This window comes from Harmonia axyridis, chromosome 4, assembly GCF_914767665.1.
Source record: "Harmonia axyridis chromosome 4, icHarAxyr1.1, whole genome shotgun sequence".
In the NCBI taxonomy this organism is placed as follows: Eukaryota; Metazoa; Arthropoda; class Insecta; order Coleoptera; family Coccinellidae; genus Harmonia; species Harmonia axyridis.
In genome coordinates, this window is record NC_059504.1 from 18,143,624 (window position 1) to 18,159,303 (window position 15,680).

The 15,680-nt window shown below is 33.9% G+C and overlaps 2 protein-coding genes across 6 annotated transcripts; one reads left to right on the top strand and one right to left on the bottom strand.

The window, feature by feature from the left end:
• The first annotated feature begins 357 nt into the window (after nucleotides 1-357).
• On the top strand, nucleotides 358-8,129 carry LOC123678818 (coiled-coil and C2 domain-containing protein 1-like). Of its 5 annotated transcripts, none has more exons than XM_045616048.1 (8): nucleotides 359-551; nucleotides 614-866; nucleotides 923-1,567; nucleotides 1,962-2,309; nucleotides 3,065-3,302; nucleotides 3,738-4,307; nucleotides 5,929-6,058; nucleotides 7,815-8,129. In XM_045616048.1, the coding sequence occupies exons 1-8, from the start codon at nucleotides 525-527 to the stop codon at nucleotides 7,932-7,934; spliced, it is 2,331 nt and encodes a 776-aa protein (XP_045472004.1). In that variant the 5' UTR covers nucleotides 359-524; the 3' UTR covers nucleotides 7,935-8,129. The 5 variants fall into 5 exon arrangements, with proteins under 5 accessions (XP_045472009.1, XP_045472004.1, XP_045472007.1 ...); XM_045616051.1 differs by having other exon boundaries at nucleotides 360-551; nucleotides 5,968-6,058; XM_045616049.1 differs by having other exon boundaries at nucleotides 360-551; nucleotides 3,759-4,307.
• A 2,008-nt stretch (nucleotides 8,130-10,137) lies between these two features.
• LOC123678228 (Krueppel-like factor 6) lies at nucleotides 10,138-11,721 on the bottom strand. Its single transcript, XM_045615128.1, has 2 exons — nucleotides 11,496-11,721; nucleotides 10,138-11,385 (listed from the first exon to the last, which is right to left on the bottom strand). Exons 1-2 carry the CDS (start codon nucleotides 11,562-11,564, stop codon nucleotides 10,327-10,329), a joined length of 1,128 nt encoding a protein of 375 aa, XP_045471084.1. The 5' UTR covers nucleotides 11,565-11,721; the 3' UTR covers nucleotides 10,138-10,326.
• Between the last annotated feature and the right edge of the window lie 3,959 nt (nucleotides 11,722-15,680).

Sequence of the window (15,680 nt, forward strand, 5' to 3'; positions counted from 1 at the left end):
ATTAGATGGCAGCATTATAGTGATAGAGTTTTCTATTTCTGGTTCATTTTAACACTACTAGAGGATAGTGATAGTACTGTAATTTTCCCTCAAGTCTAGTTAATGCTGTCGCCACTAGAGGCAGCACTATTTTTACCTTTTAGACTAGTTTATGTTATGGCCACTAGAGGGCAAAGTAAACTTAGTTTTTTAATTAATTAATTTATTATAGATTATATTATCATTATTGCCTTATGAACATCTTTATGCATTTTATATTTCTGTCACAACATTAACAATAAATGTTAATTTTATATAACCTCTGAAGTTTTCTGTCAGTAGTTCTAAAGTTCAGAACATATGATTTTGACAATTGAACATTTTGTGTTTTCGACATTTTTGTTCAAGGTTTACTTTTCTTCAGAAACTCGTTTTGCCTTGTTATGGGTGATTCATTAAATCATAACGTATTTTGTCAATAAAGAAGTCAAACGGAAGTGCTCAATTTTCATATTTCTGCAAATTAATTTATATTCAACTGAACAATGAAACGAGGAGGTGGAAAAAAGCCTGTAAGTAATGATATTGTTACATCAAAATAAGCTTAGAAATGACTTCTATTATTTTTCAACAGAACGGCTTATTCAATATTGATTTCGACACTGGTGTAAATGCAGATATTGATGAAAATGATAGTGATCTGGAAGCAGAATTGATGGCTTTAGCTGGTAACAATGCTGTCAAAAGACCACAAAGGAAAAAGCCTATTCCACAAAAAAATTTTGATGCAATGGTAGCAGAAAGCATGAAGGACGTTCCATCTGATGATGATATTTCTGTAGATGAAAACGATCCAGATTTGCTGAGTGAACTGAATGAAATTGTTGGTAAGTTTATAATTACACTATGGTGTTCTGTTATGATTGATACATTTTAACTTCAGGAGAAGATGAAGTTGAAGATAGTAGTCCACCAGAGGTTGAGCCTCCAAGTGCAGAATCTCCACCCTCAGCAGATCTAGAATTATTGGAGAAGAGATTTGAAATGTATGAAGCTGCAGAAAAACATGCAAAAGAAACTGGTGAAACAAGTAAAGCTAGACGATATGCTAGAGGAAAGAATACTGTTAAGGATATGATTAAACAAGTAAAAAGTGGGAAACCAATTAATATAAATGATATTCCACCTGAAGTAAAAATTTCCAAAGCACAACCTGCTGAAAGTGAAGCAACTCCTAAAGAACCTAACATAATGGAAATTGAACATGCAGAAGCACTCCCAACACCTAGTAGCCCAGAAAAAATATCACCTGAAAAGGAAATGGATACTTCTCTGCCGTCTGTGGATGAAAATCTTTTAAGTCTCCTGAAACAAAGACACATGCAATATAAAATGGCAGCATTGAAAGCAAAAAAATCAAATGATGTTCAATCAGCAGTCAGCTATCTGAAAACAGCTAAACAATTTGAACATGTTATGGAGGCTGTCCAGAATGGGCAAGCAGTAGATATTTCTCAAATGCCTGGACCTCCAGAAGTAGAAAGTCCCAAAGTAGAAGAAAAAATGCAGCAAAGTACAGAAGTACATGGTAAGTAGTCTTTAAATTTTAATTAATGTTTATATGCTTTGAATATTTAGGTGGGATAGAAAATTCTGATTTTTTGTCTATAAATTGAAATAAAATGGTTTTTAGAGTCTAGATTATAAACTGTTACTGAAATTTTTGGAATATTTGATAAACTTCAAGAACTGAATGAGAAAATTTAGTTTAAAAATTAGTTGGTTAGGAATGTGCTTCATGATTTCAAATGATAAATCTGAAAATCAAGTTTGAAATAATTTATTACTAAATTGAACAATACGAAACAATGATGTATTATCAGTATATTTACTAGAAAATTTTTACTCACATTTACAGTTAAATAAGGATAATCATACCTTTTGAGTTGGATGAATTCTCAATAATTTTTTTGATTACATAGAAAGTACTCCTGAGGAGAATGCACAATCTCCGCCAGCATCTCTAGGAGAAGCTCTTGCTCAATGTGTAGATTTCTATAAAAAGCAGGAGGAGAAAGCCAAATCCGAGGAAAATGCTAGTAAAGCTCGTAGAATCGGTAGAATTATCAAACAGTTTGAGCAAGCCATAAAACAGAATAAAGCGGGACGACCTGTTGCGGTGGATGAGTTACCAGTACCACCTGGTTTCCCTCCTCTACAAGGTCCTAAGCCTGCGCCAGTATCTACTGGTCCTGATGCCTCTGGACCATCATCTGAAGCGTCATCTCCTAAGCCATCAGCTCCTAAACATCAGTCAACTCGCAATACAGGTAGAATGAAATGTTCTATATGTGTGCTTTGCTCTTCATCTCACCTATACGTCTCATTTTCTGCACATTTCATTCATTTTCTACATAACTTGAAAATAATCTTATTATTGAAGCTTGGCTATCGAAATTTTTGGTTTTGTTGAACCTTTGAAAGTTGAAAATTTATGATTTTCTTTGCAATTAAAATTACTAGATGCATGTGCTTATTTGGAAATTTCTCTCTCAATAATGAAGGATAAATTAGATTTGAAAATATAATAAAAGGTAGGAGGAAAAACTCTTTCAGAATGATGTGAGAAAAATACCATACTTTTGATATTGAGTCACTGAAATTATTGCATAATCTTGATTTCCTAAAAAGGTTATTTTTAAATTATTTGATATTTCTCCGGAATCTAAAAAAATTTTTGACACATTTTCAAAGCTTCTAATTAGTTGTCTTTCACTTTTGTTAAATTTCTTATACATTCTCATCATTCTTGTGCTTGTAGAAATTTCATTGTAACTAATAATCAAAAGGAAAACTTACTTGGCTTCTCTGATAATAAAATGATTACTTCCAATACCGTTTCCTCAAGATAATTCATGATAAGACATTTTCATTATTACGCTTTAACATTCATGTAGCTTGGAAAATGGATTTTTCAGATTCTATCGAATATTATTCTTTCAGAGTGAAAAAAAAGTGTGAGTTGGTGCACAATTAAAAATATTAATTTTAGAGGAATTTTAAAAATTGATGATTTCTTTGGCAGGCAATCAGATTCCAAACAGTAGGGCCGATCAACAAATGCAAATTCTCCTACTGAGGCAGAAACAGTTCAAGCAAGCTGCCCTGAAAGCAAAGAATAAAGGTGAATTAACGCAAGCTAAGGAGTTTCTACGCACTGCAAAAGGCTTCGATAAACTGATAGAAGCTGCTTCTTGCGGACTGCCTGTAGACTTCTCAACTTTGCCTTTGCCTCCTGATGAAAAATCGCAGCTTGATAAAGAGTGAGTAAAACTGTTGATTATATTAATTTTTTACAGATATTAAAATTATTTTGAAAGTTGGTTTTGGTTCATCCGCACATCAATGTTTTTCTCAATAAGCTATTTGACAAATCTTTCAAATTTATCATTCTTTAAAAAAAAAATAGGAATTATACAACGCCACGCGTTTACTTCAAATTAAGTTATCGCAAGCTCTCTCAATCCAATTTGCTTCTCAGTGATAATAAATATAGACTATTTTTCAATGCTTAAAAAATACAATCAATGAAGACGTCAATAAATAGGCCAATATTTCTTTATAATGTCAAATAGCCTGTTCAATGTTATGGGAATATAAGTTTGGTCAACTGTTTATTTAGAAAGAATTGGAATCGTTGAAACACAAGAATTTTTAGGCATCTAAATTTTTATTTTATGTGATTGGTCTATTTATAGTAAGAGTCAAATTTTGATTAGATTTGACATGGTCAGTGCCGATGACTGCCTAGATGATGATCCGTCCAGCACAGACATCCTCACCCGTCTCGAGCATCAACTGCAAAAACAGCTAAAGATGTGTCTCACCACCAGAGACCATAACAAAACTCTTGGAGATGTTGCCGGTACCAACAGGTTCGAACGACTCGCTCTTAACGTAACCAAAGATTTAGATGTGATAAGGTTGGCTAAAAAGACACCAGGAGCTGGCGTTCCGAAGTTTCACTATGAAAATAAAGACTTTTCAGTTGTCAAGTCATTCACAGAACTAACAGACAACGAATTGGAAATCGCTATACTTAGAGGTATCAACTATAACACTGAGACTCCGAAAGATATTGATACCTATGTGAAATTCTCGTTCCCGTGGCCCCAGGAATCCCCTTTTACCGAGAAAACTGCAACCATAAAGGACACGAATAATCCAGAATATGATGCTACTTTCATGGTGCCAATAAATAGAACTCAAAGATCTTGCCAGAGGGCTTTCAAAAGACATGCCGTTAAATTTGAAGTTTACTCCAAAGGGTAAGTAATGTTTGTGTTTGTATGTGTAGAGTTCAGGTATAGAGCATTTCTCGTCTGCTGTTTCCTCTCTGTCTACATTTGTTATGTGCTATTTCTTCTTTCTATATTCAAAAACATCAGTTTTTCTATAAAAAAACCTTTTCAATATAAGGTTTTCCAATTGGAATCATATAATTCAAAATGGTTATTTGGGCAACAATGTGTATTAATTTTTGACATTTCTTATGTCGTTTATGTTCAGTAGGTTATGTCATGCAATCATGGAAAGAAACATGCTTCAAGAAGTATTCACAAACAAGCAATGATTTCGTTAAAACAAATCAACTATTTCTGAACTGTTGAAGCTTGTATCTTTTCATGATTAAATATAGCCTACTGAACACAAATGACATACGAAATTTCAAAAAAATTACAGTGTTGCCATTACAACCATTTTGAATTGGAAAACTCTATATATGTTAGCTATAATGATTTTCTCTTCACGAACCATTCATAGTTGATGGTTCACCCTGTATGTGTTTCACACTACTAACTAGATAATACCATGGAAAGACGAATTAACAATATAACCCAAGTATTTCTTTAATTTTAAGAATACTGTAGAAATATCTAATATCTTCTCTATTTGAAATATTTTGAGGAAGTTTTCTTAAAAAATGTGTGACTAAACAAAACTAGAAAACTGATTTTTTTTCAGCTAAAAGTTACACAGTACTAAATTTTTAAATTACTCTCCATATAGTTGGTGTGTGTTATTTCTGCATGGTTCATTCTTGTGAGATTTCAACTAATTTTCTGATTAAACTTTGAATTTTGTGTGTTGAATTCAAATTCACCAATTATTATTTGTCCTCATTTTCGACTTTTCACTTGTGCATGATCGGAAAATGTGATTTTGGTTGTTAAATTTATTTTTATTTGGTTCCAAAAGAAAGTTTGTTAATAGTCTTGATTTAATTTCTATTTCAAACACTAATCTCCCTTCAATGGTACCAACTATTGCTGAGCTAATTTTCAATCTAACTGAATATTTGAATCATGCCTGTTTTTATTCACATAAAGCGATTAAATGAATTATTTTCATGAAAGTCCCTAGTACTTCACATAAATATTTTTTATTTCAGAAGATTGAAGGAGGGTAGGTTCAAAATTCAATGATTTCAATATAAAAAATTCCATTTAAAATGTTATGAGTTGTATTTTTTCTTTCTTTTTTCCAACACAACATCATCAAAATCATCAATTATCAAAATTTTTCCATCAGATAACAAATACATGAAACTTCAGAATTTTTATTATTCTTTTGATTCATTTCAAAAAATTTATTTTTTATTATTATTAAATTTATTATTTTTTCAAGTTTTGAATAATCTACATATTATGATGTGAATATGAAACTGCTAGTAGTTTTTCTTTTTGGTATCAAATATTGAAATTGCCCTAAATGTATTGCTGCATGTTTTTTCTGCAGAATTTTTGAACTTACCCCCTCTGAATATTACCGTATCAATTAGCACCTAATCATAGCTTCTGCTTTTCAAGCTTAGTCGACGAGATAACCACTGTATATTAGTTTCATTTTTGCTTTTTAAGTAGAGGGTGCCATTATTGGGTGTGCTAGCTGCTGTTTGGGCGCTAGCGACTTTTGTTGTTGTTTCAGTGGCTGGTTCAGGAGTGATACTCTGCTCGGCACTGTCACAGTCAAGTTGCAGAATTTGGAAACTCAGTGCGAGCTCCACGAAAGCTACGATGTAAGTTTTATATGGTATATTTAATTTAGTAATGGCGAATCCGATATGGATATGCTAACTGTATCCACCTTGGAAACGCATAAAAAACCAGGCAATCCCTAAAGTTTGTGTTGTCAACCCTTTGCTGTGTTGCCAGTGTATTTATTCTAATTGCGGGTTTTTTCTTTAGAAGTTTACGATAAGAATTCGAAAGAATCGTAATTAAGAATTTGTTTTTTTCTGAAATCGTTCAGAATGCTTACTTTCTTGGAGACCACGAAATACGTAATTTAGTCGAACATTGACCAACTGCTAGCAAGTTAAAATTCATCCCTACAGGGACTGTATTCTCGACAAGTGATCTTTCAAAACGTATACGTTCATTTAGTGTTCAGAGCATTGTAAGTACGTATACGTTTTGAAAGATCACTTGTCGAGAATACGGTCCTTGGTTTCTATATAGGTACAATCTGGATAGTAAGCGAATTTACGATTGAAACTAACTCATATCAAGAACATTCATTAACTGAATATATTTATTATCATTTAAAGGGTTTTCCAATAAGAAGTTTCATTTTGATATTAAGTAAAAAATGAGCATATTTCAAGAGAAATCAATGGATGTTTATTTCATTGTGAAGCACCATATCCTTTTCATGAAATTTTCCATGACCAATTCGCACATTTACGAGTGTTTGTCATCGATAACTTCACGAATTATATCTTTAAGTTCTTGAATCGATTATGACCCCAAAGAAAAAAGTCTAAAGGTGTTGAATCGCGAGATGTCGGTGGCCAATTGTGAACTTCCTTTCGAGAAATAACATTCGATTGTTTCGTTGCTTGTGTGGCCGTCAGTTGAAAATAAACGTTGTTCACAACATTTTCCAATTCCGGCCATAAAAAAATCATTAATAACAGTTTGGTAGCGCAATACATTTTCCGTAACAGTTGCTTCAGTCTTACTTTCAAATGAGTAAGGTCCTTAGATTTATATAGTTTAAGGTAAGGTCGAATCACACCACCAGCCTTAAAACCGCATCAAACAGTGACACGTTGAGGATAGAGAGGGTTTTCAATAATCATTCTTGAATTTTTCGTGTCGCAAATGCGACAATTCTGCTTATTAACGTAGCATCATAGGTGAAAATGGGCCTCATCAGTGAATGTGGTTTTTCGATGAATATCCGGATCATTTGATGCATCTAAAGGACCCAATAAACGAAGATACTACGTTGTTGGTGATCGAACAGATTGAGTTATTCCGTTAACTAACTTTAAAAACCTTAACACCTAAGTCTTTATGCAAAATACAGTGTGATTGAATGTTGTAGATTGTAGAATGTCTAATTTCCAAGATCGGGTTTTCTTCAACACTACAGGTTATGCATCAATATTTCAAGTTGTTCTAGAGCGACGCTCACGGTTTCGATTCCTCACATAACTAACTTGTCCCACCAGCTCAATGTTTTCCAGTAGTTTCACTATTGCTGGCCAACTAAGTGCTTCAAGTCGACCCTAATGTTTTTAGTTTTGCGACTGCAAATTTTCACCATTTTTATAGTAAATTTCAACAATTTCATTGCGTTGTTCCATTTTCAGTAATGGCATAGTTTTATTTGTCAAATGTAGAAAGATGTCAGCTTCAAAAGTGACAGCTGCCTAGATAGCGAGCTGTTAAAAGTGAAACCTCTTATTGGAAAACCTTTTATATTAATTTTCAAATGCTTCAATGCCTGCATATTTTGTGAATTAATCGATCGTCCCATAATTTCAGCTAATGGATGGTAGAAAGAAAACTGGAGGAAAACTAGAAGTACGGATGCGCCTTCGTCATCCAATTGTCACTCAAGAGGTGGAACAGATCCACGAAAAATGGCTGGTGATTGGTAGTTGAGGATGATACCCCAATATTGAAACTAGTCATTTATAAATTTATAACCATTGGTTGAAAGTATGTGCGCATATGTGTGCAGATATCAATGCTACTGTATAGTTCTTTATATGAAATCTTAGCTTTATAGATAGGTGCATACATTATTTTAAACTATAACTATTTTCGATATTTATAAATAAACTATTTTTATGTTCATATGGTTTTTTTATTGATTTCTCAAGGAGGTTTCAGATAATTTTTACTATTGCAAATAGACCAAAAGAGTTGTAACAAAGTAATAATAAAACGGTAATTCAATCTCATCAAAATGCATTGAAGGTTTTTGCTACTGTGAGCAACTGCAGATGTAGAATATCGGGTTCCATCATTATATTTCATCCTTATTAGAAACTAATCATTATAGATATAAATAAAGAAGCTGCGTCATTACGTTGGTACAACTTTTGGTAATCCAACCTCAAATGTTATCGATAATCAAACTCAACATTTGGAGTCGACAAAAAATACCATTCGAAGTTAAAGCTATGCAAGTACAGTCATATTTACCTACTACATTTATTAATGATACCCAGGATGTATAATATCTGAATAGTCTTTCAATGGTTGATCAATTTCACTGGACTATTCGTCGATTATATTCTTTATATTAATTGAATTAGAATATAATAAAACTTAACCGGTGCCTTATTAAGACTTCAAACCTAACCTGACAATTGCACCAAAATAGTATTCTTTATCAGTTTATTAATTCCTAGCATTAAATAAACCTTTTTTGCAATGAATCTCGCCATTGTACTTATATCCAGAACAATGAAATATCCTAAATTCATGTTATTTCGTGAAATCTATTTTAAACCATAACGATATTGAAAAAACACAGGCACCATTGTATACGTTCATATATCTACCTTTTTTATTTAACTTATAGAAACATTAGCAACGGCAAATCTAAAAATTTGATATTAACTTCTTATCAAAACAATGTTTCGAAAATTCAATAGATATTTCGTTCACTTGATTTGTACTCTTTGTGATCATCTTTTTTGGGCATGCATTTGATAATGTTCAGAGCCGGAAATGTTTCAACGAAAAATGAAACAATTCTCGGAAAATAGGACAATAGATCAATTTTTGAAATTTTATATGAAGTAGGACCTAGTTATAAGAAACGCATAATTGTAGAAACAAGAGAACTATGACGTGAATGCTTGTCCATGATGTTTGATCGTGATAGAAACCCATATTTATTACAGAGATTATTTCCTCCTTTGCGCGCTATAAATACATTTCGAATTGGTGAAATGGCATTGAAAATTATGATTTTTTTATAAATGAATCGCGTATTATTTTGGAATTGATTGCATCTGATGGTTTCTTATTTCCTCCTTTGGCATAGTCGAGTTCATAAAAAAAACATTTCAAAAGTGATCAAAATGTTTCGGTAAACTCGGAAAAAAGATCTATATCCAAATATCATGCATCACAGTAGCTCTTTCCTAATAATTTCTTTGAACTGAAATACCCGCCAAATCCACTAATCTACTCTATCGAACTTGTTCAGTCTTTTTACTTTATTTAGTTTATGAACAGTGGCGACTCTAGGAGGAGTCAGGGGGTGCCCGGGCGTCCCCTAAAATTTGACATACTAAGGCTAAAATAATTACAAGATCAACAGAACTATAATTTTCGCGTATTATTTCGATTTACTTTGGCCCCTCCAAAAAAAAAAATTGGCTCCCCATGTTTTTGAAAGCTGGCGAGCCAGCGTTTATGAATAGGTCTGAAAAAAATGTATATATTTTTTAAAAGATTTAGCTTTCGGTGAACGAGTGATCAATAAAAACGAGATGACACAATAAATTATTGTTTACTTATATGGAAGCACGTATACCATGAGTGATTGAAATGTTGCAACTTTTAATATGTTTTCTCCAAATATTAACGAGTTCAATTCTAATGTCATTTTTAGTATGTACAGTCATTAATTTCCTGAAAGTTCTCAATAGACCTATACGGAAATATTAGTTTATAAATAGATCCAGGCCTGATAATACGTATTCCAAATGACCTCATGTTGAGTATGTACAAATGGAAAAACAATTAATTACATACTTCAATTCAGAACCGATTTTCTTTGAATCGATCATTAGCATTCTAAACGTTTATCTCCTACCACATATATGATAATGAAATGAAAGGGAAATTAAATATAAAAATAGTTTTATTCAAACAATAATAATACTCTCGTACATAGTTTCAGGAAACTATGCACACAATAATACAAATTCGTAAAGCTAAATAAATAAAAAGTAATTGGTAATCACAGATAAGGGAGATAATGGAAATGGGAATGTACAATGCTTTCAGTCTGGATAACAATCCTTTCAACCGTTCAACACAGAACTGTCGAAGGCCTTAACGATGGCAAAATCCTCAACCTCTGGTTGGAGGTAGGTCTTTCTTTAGCATGTCGCTTGACGTGTTTCGCCAAATGGTCCGACCTCATAAACTTCCTCTGGCACACTGAACACTCGAACTTTTTTTCTCCAGTATGCGTTCTTTTGTGTCTGGACAACTCATCAGACCTGCTGAATTTTCTACCGCAGTCTTTCCACTGACATATAAAAGGTTTTTCCCCGGTGTGTGTCCTGTTGTGGGCTTTAAGATGCGATGATTTGAAATAATTTTTGCCGCAGCCTTCGAAACTGCATTCGTAGACTCTTCGACGTTCTGGTGGTGTTTGAACCGGCGCAGGCGCAGCAATAACCACAATATGAGCTGGGATCACCTTACCATCTGCTGACAAGAACAAAGCCCGAGATTGATGCGTTGGTTTTATCAACTTTGGGGCTATTGGTTGCAACAGGTGGTTTTTTGGGGGAATCACAGAGACCAGTTGGGGTGGTTGAAAAACCATGGGGACGCTGGGTGTAGTAGGAGGTTCAGGCACATCGCAAGGGTTGATTGTAGGTGGTGACATGATGGTTAGTTGGGGTACTTCGCTAGTCGGAGCAGGATCAGCAATACTCTTCGCTGTAACTTCTTCTTCCCTCTCTTTATCCTTAGTTTGTACCAAAATTCTTTCTTTTCTCGTTCCCATTTTGTATTTCAACAACTTCAATATATTCTGTTCATGTGGTTGCTCCAAAGGTATTGAAGTGGAAGAACAAGAACCATCTTTGTTGGCTTTCATGATGACAGACGTTGTTCTGTTGGTGGTAGAATGTTCTGTTTCTTGTGGTGGTAGCGTTGGTTCAGGTGGTGGTGTAGCGTTGTCTAACAGTCTTCTTTCAAGCTCGCATTGTTGTCTTCTGCAAATGCGTTTTTTGAGGGGGTATTCATGCTCGTCGTTTTCAGAGTCTGAATTTTGAGGGGTCAGGAGATTCCTCAACGGTGAAGTTGCAGACTGGGAGGTGGTGAATGAACCATGCAGGGATTCATCATCGGACGTCTGAAAAGAAAAAAATAAATAAATAAAAACAATGAAAAAACACGAAAAAATAATAATTGGTAGGTTTCAAAGGAGTAGGTAAACATGCGAAAATTTCGTAAAACACTTACATTAACGTCTTTATTTTGGGGGCTGTTTGGAGGAGAAATCAGGACTCTCCAGGGTTCTTTAGCGAACATCTTCAGGCACTTAAAAATTAAAAAGTCTCTACACAATAAAACTGAATATCTGAAGCGGATACTTCACTGTCAGCGAAAGACTAAACACTGATGATTTTATTTTGAACGGAGTCGGTGATGTTATTGTGCTAGCACTGCTCTGGGGTGTGTTTGCTGGTGCAGGAGGCGAGCGAGCCAATAACGATTGGGGGATCGCCTCCGCCGACCAATCAGGGTCGACTGATCACACACAGACAGCGTGATCTTCTGCGTGGTGTTCACGTGAACACCGGCTGATATCAGACACTACGACCGTGATTGTGACGTCACGAAGCGTGCTCTGTTATTTTACGTCATCGGGCCAGGCCCCGGTACGGACGCCTGCATGCGTTTGGTCACGCCGGTGTTGCCGGGTTGACAAGGTTTTCTTGAAGTGTCCTGACTTCTAGGGAAACATTGGAATGAAAAATTATCTTTACTTTTGCTACTTGCGTTTTTTGATTTTTCGATTCATTTTCATCGGTGTCCCATTCTCAATTGAAATTTATAATGTTTTTGTTCGAATTTGATACCGAAAACGATATTCGGAATCATTTCCAGATGGTGCAATAATTTATTAAATCGAATCTTTGAAGTGTGATATTTTTAGCTTTTCACGAGCGGAGAAATCATAATTTTTGTCTTTTGTGATTTACAAAACAGGATGCTGTAAATTCATCTAAATATATTGGAATCAAAATGAAAATGAGGACATAAGGTCTGACTCTGTGATGAAAAATTCATACTCCAATACAATTTATTGTATCTAGCATTCCTCGGTACGTAAAAACAATGATTTCCTAAAAAAAATTTTTGGTAGCATCAGAATAGGTATATCATCCTCTGTTTAATTTGGTTTGATTTGAATTTCGATCAAAAAGATTTGCATCGAAAAGAGGTTGATCATGAATTTATAATAGGTACCTACATCAAGTTATCTAACATGATCTACATTAAATTTGGTCTGCGATACCCAAAATTGCTTGCAAAATGCATTTCAGATCATTCTGAATCATTTCAATTTTATGTCTGTCTGTCCGCACATTCTTTTTCTTTTCCCTTTTTTTCTCCATTTGCTTTATTAGTAGTTATTATCTTGAAAATTGGTGAAAAATGTTGCTGTTGGCATTGTTTCTCCAGGCTCTAAAATACAATTTATTAAATTCAAAAGTTGAAAATGAAAAAATTGAATTTAAAAAAAATTATATTTTCCCAACATGTTATCATGAAATAGAATTCTATATAAGAATGATAACTTTGAATGCAATGTTTTTTTTTACCCAAAAATTTCTAGCCTGTATAGTTTCATAGTTACGAATTTTCGAAAATTTCCATCGAAATTCGAAACAAACAAATCCAAATTCATACTCTGCTTCATGATATTGATTGAAGAAATGTTATTTATTACTTATAATTCAATTGCAGAAGGCAAGAGGTGGCGAATTTTTGAATGAAGGAGTGTTAGAATGAGCATTCTGTATAAGTATTATGCATAATTTCCTTTTTATTCTCCTAATTTTCATTGAAATTGATGAAATATTACCATAAATATCGTTTAGTCATTAACAACTGTTGGTTTGCAGAACTGTTTTCGGTATCACATCACAAAATTGACAGATAATAGATAAATCTGTGACAGGAGAGTTCCGAATACCAACATATAATAATGAAATATAACTATAAAATCTATGTGCAACTGAGATATTTCCACACGATTTTATTCTACAAGGTATAGCAGAATGAACGGAATTGCCACAGAATTGAAGAAAAGACTTTTTTGGCACAAGTGTTGACTAAATCCCTCAAATTATTTTTTTGAGATCGCAGATTTCAAGATTTCTTCGTTTCATTTCAACACCAACAAGTCATCCTACAATTATTTCAAATAAAAAACCCAATTGATATCGAAAACAACCAATATACTCGAAAGTTTCGGATCCTCACGAATTCCAACGGTTTCTCCTGAATTTCCCGCGTAGAAGCGGCAGCGTCGCGTCCGGGAGAAACTCTTTCATCTCCTGCATGGCCCAATTACGTATTCCGGTATTCGTATCAGTGTCAAAGTACACGGGGTCTAATTTTGTTTGTCGAGAAAACGGACTTGGGAATTGTTGTGAACCATTTGAGCCGGTTGAACTGAAGCAATGAGGAAACAATTCGTTAAAAAAAATTGTGTGTAGGTCATTTCGATGGTTGGGGTCGTGTGGGAGTTGTTTTGCGCAATGCAATAAGTCTTGGGAAACCTCCTAACAGTTAACAGATGATGTTAGTCTGAAAATAAAAGTTTCTGCTTGGAATTTGAGAACTATTGACGCAAATTCGCAGGTATTTTTTTAAAGCGCTTGTTCTCCGAGCAGATCATTTCTTCACAATCTCTGTAATTCAAGAATTTTCAGCGGGGAATAGTTTGAACTAAATGATTAGGTTCGACTTGTTGATGACGAACTGTCTCTAAATTTTTTTAATTCTGTCCGTCCTTAAAAACGAAAATGTATCAAGGGCGTAGATCTTTTTTTCTTGGGGGGGGGGGGTAATCGAAAAAAAAATTTGTTGACGACAATGTTTACTCATATCCGTGATGTGAGAAAAAAATTTTGATAACGAAGTTTGAACCAAATTACTCGAAATGATTTTTTTTATTACCAATTCGGTTGTTCTTACCTTATACTGGATGTTCCTAAATTAGAGTTACGGAGGAAAATGAGAGATTCCTTGGATAATTTTAGGAATAAAAAGTCCCATGAACATAAGCCCGCAAACGCTTTGTTTTCGAGATACAGGGTGTTTCTATTGTGTCGTACTTTTTAGCGATGCTTACATCAGTTTATCAAATCTTTATTAATCTTCGATACAGAGTGGGTAAATAAGTACCAAAACTTATAATTAATTCAATCATTACAGCTTACTAACTGGATCTTTATAATTTGGATTTTCCTGAGGATTACTAGGGAGTTGTTTGAAATATTTTTTTCGAAATCGATAGCAGATACGATAAAACTATAACAAACCAAAAAGTGTAGTATTGGACCAGAGTTTCTTTTAACATTTTTTTAACTACCAGCGGTTCACAAAAAAAATAGTTCTGAAGGAAAGAATCAGGCATCCTTCCAGAAAAATTATCTCCCTGTGGATTTGCATTCAAAATTAGCATATTACATGATGAAAACTTTAAATTGGGATATCTATGGTCAATTCAAATTAAAAAAACTAAAACTTAAACACCTATATCTCAAAAACAAAGTATTTGAGGACTCATTCTCTCAGGAGTCTTTGTCTTTGTGAGAATTTGCGATTTGGTAATTTGGAAATCTTGGGGGGTAGTAATTACCCCCAGTAACCCCTATTTCAACGCCATTGAATGGAAAGACCAATTGCGCAGTTAGGTAATGGGAAAAATCCGACTAGAGGTTCCGTCTCGGGTTCCGTTAATACGGCATTTCGAAGATTTGCTTTTTAGTTAATTCCATGACAAAGTTCGATCGAGATTTAAATTTGTATTTTGATGAATAATGAAAAATTTTAAATTTTAAAAACTTTTTAATAAAAAGAATATTTCGAAATTTCATGTTGATCGCATAACTGGAATCATAGAAATTCCAAAAGAAGAGTATCAAAAACCAAGATATCCAAGATTTTCGTGACCACAGAACCGACAAGTTTGATATTTTGAGAGTCGATAATAAAATAAAAATGTCGTGCTACAAACAAAATTTCAAGTTTATCCAATCCAATGGCGTTACTAGAGTTTACTCATGGAGGATGGGTTTACTCCACATTGAACAGCAATTTTTCACGAAAAAAATTTTTTTTAATTATTGGAATTTTTTCCAATCAATAGAGGGGTTATGTCTCCAATAACACCCCCTGTCGTTACGCCTATGATTAAATCATCGAACCATATAAAAAAGAAGAATATTGGAAGAAAAAAATCTGATATATCCGTCATCACATATCCGATCGAGTTGAGATTTTGCAATATATATGTAGACAGGGTGTCTCATTTAAAAGTGTCCACCCTCAATAACTCCACAACGAATCAGAATTTGTGAAAACACTCAGACAGGTTGATTTTTGATGACAGGGGGACATGATCTGGTA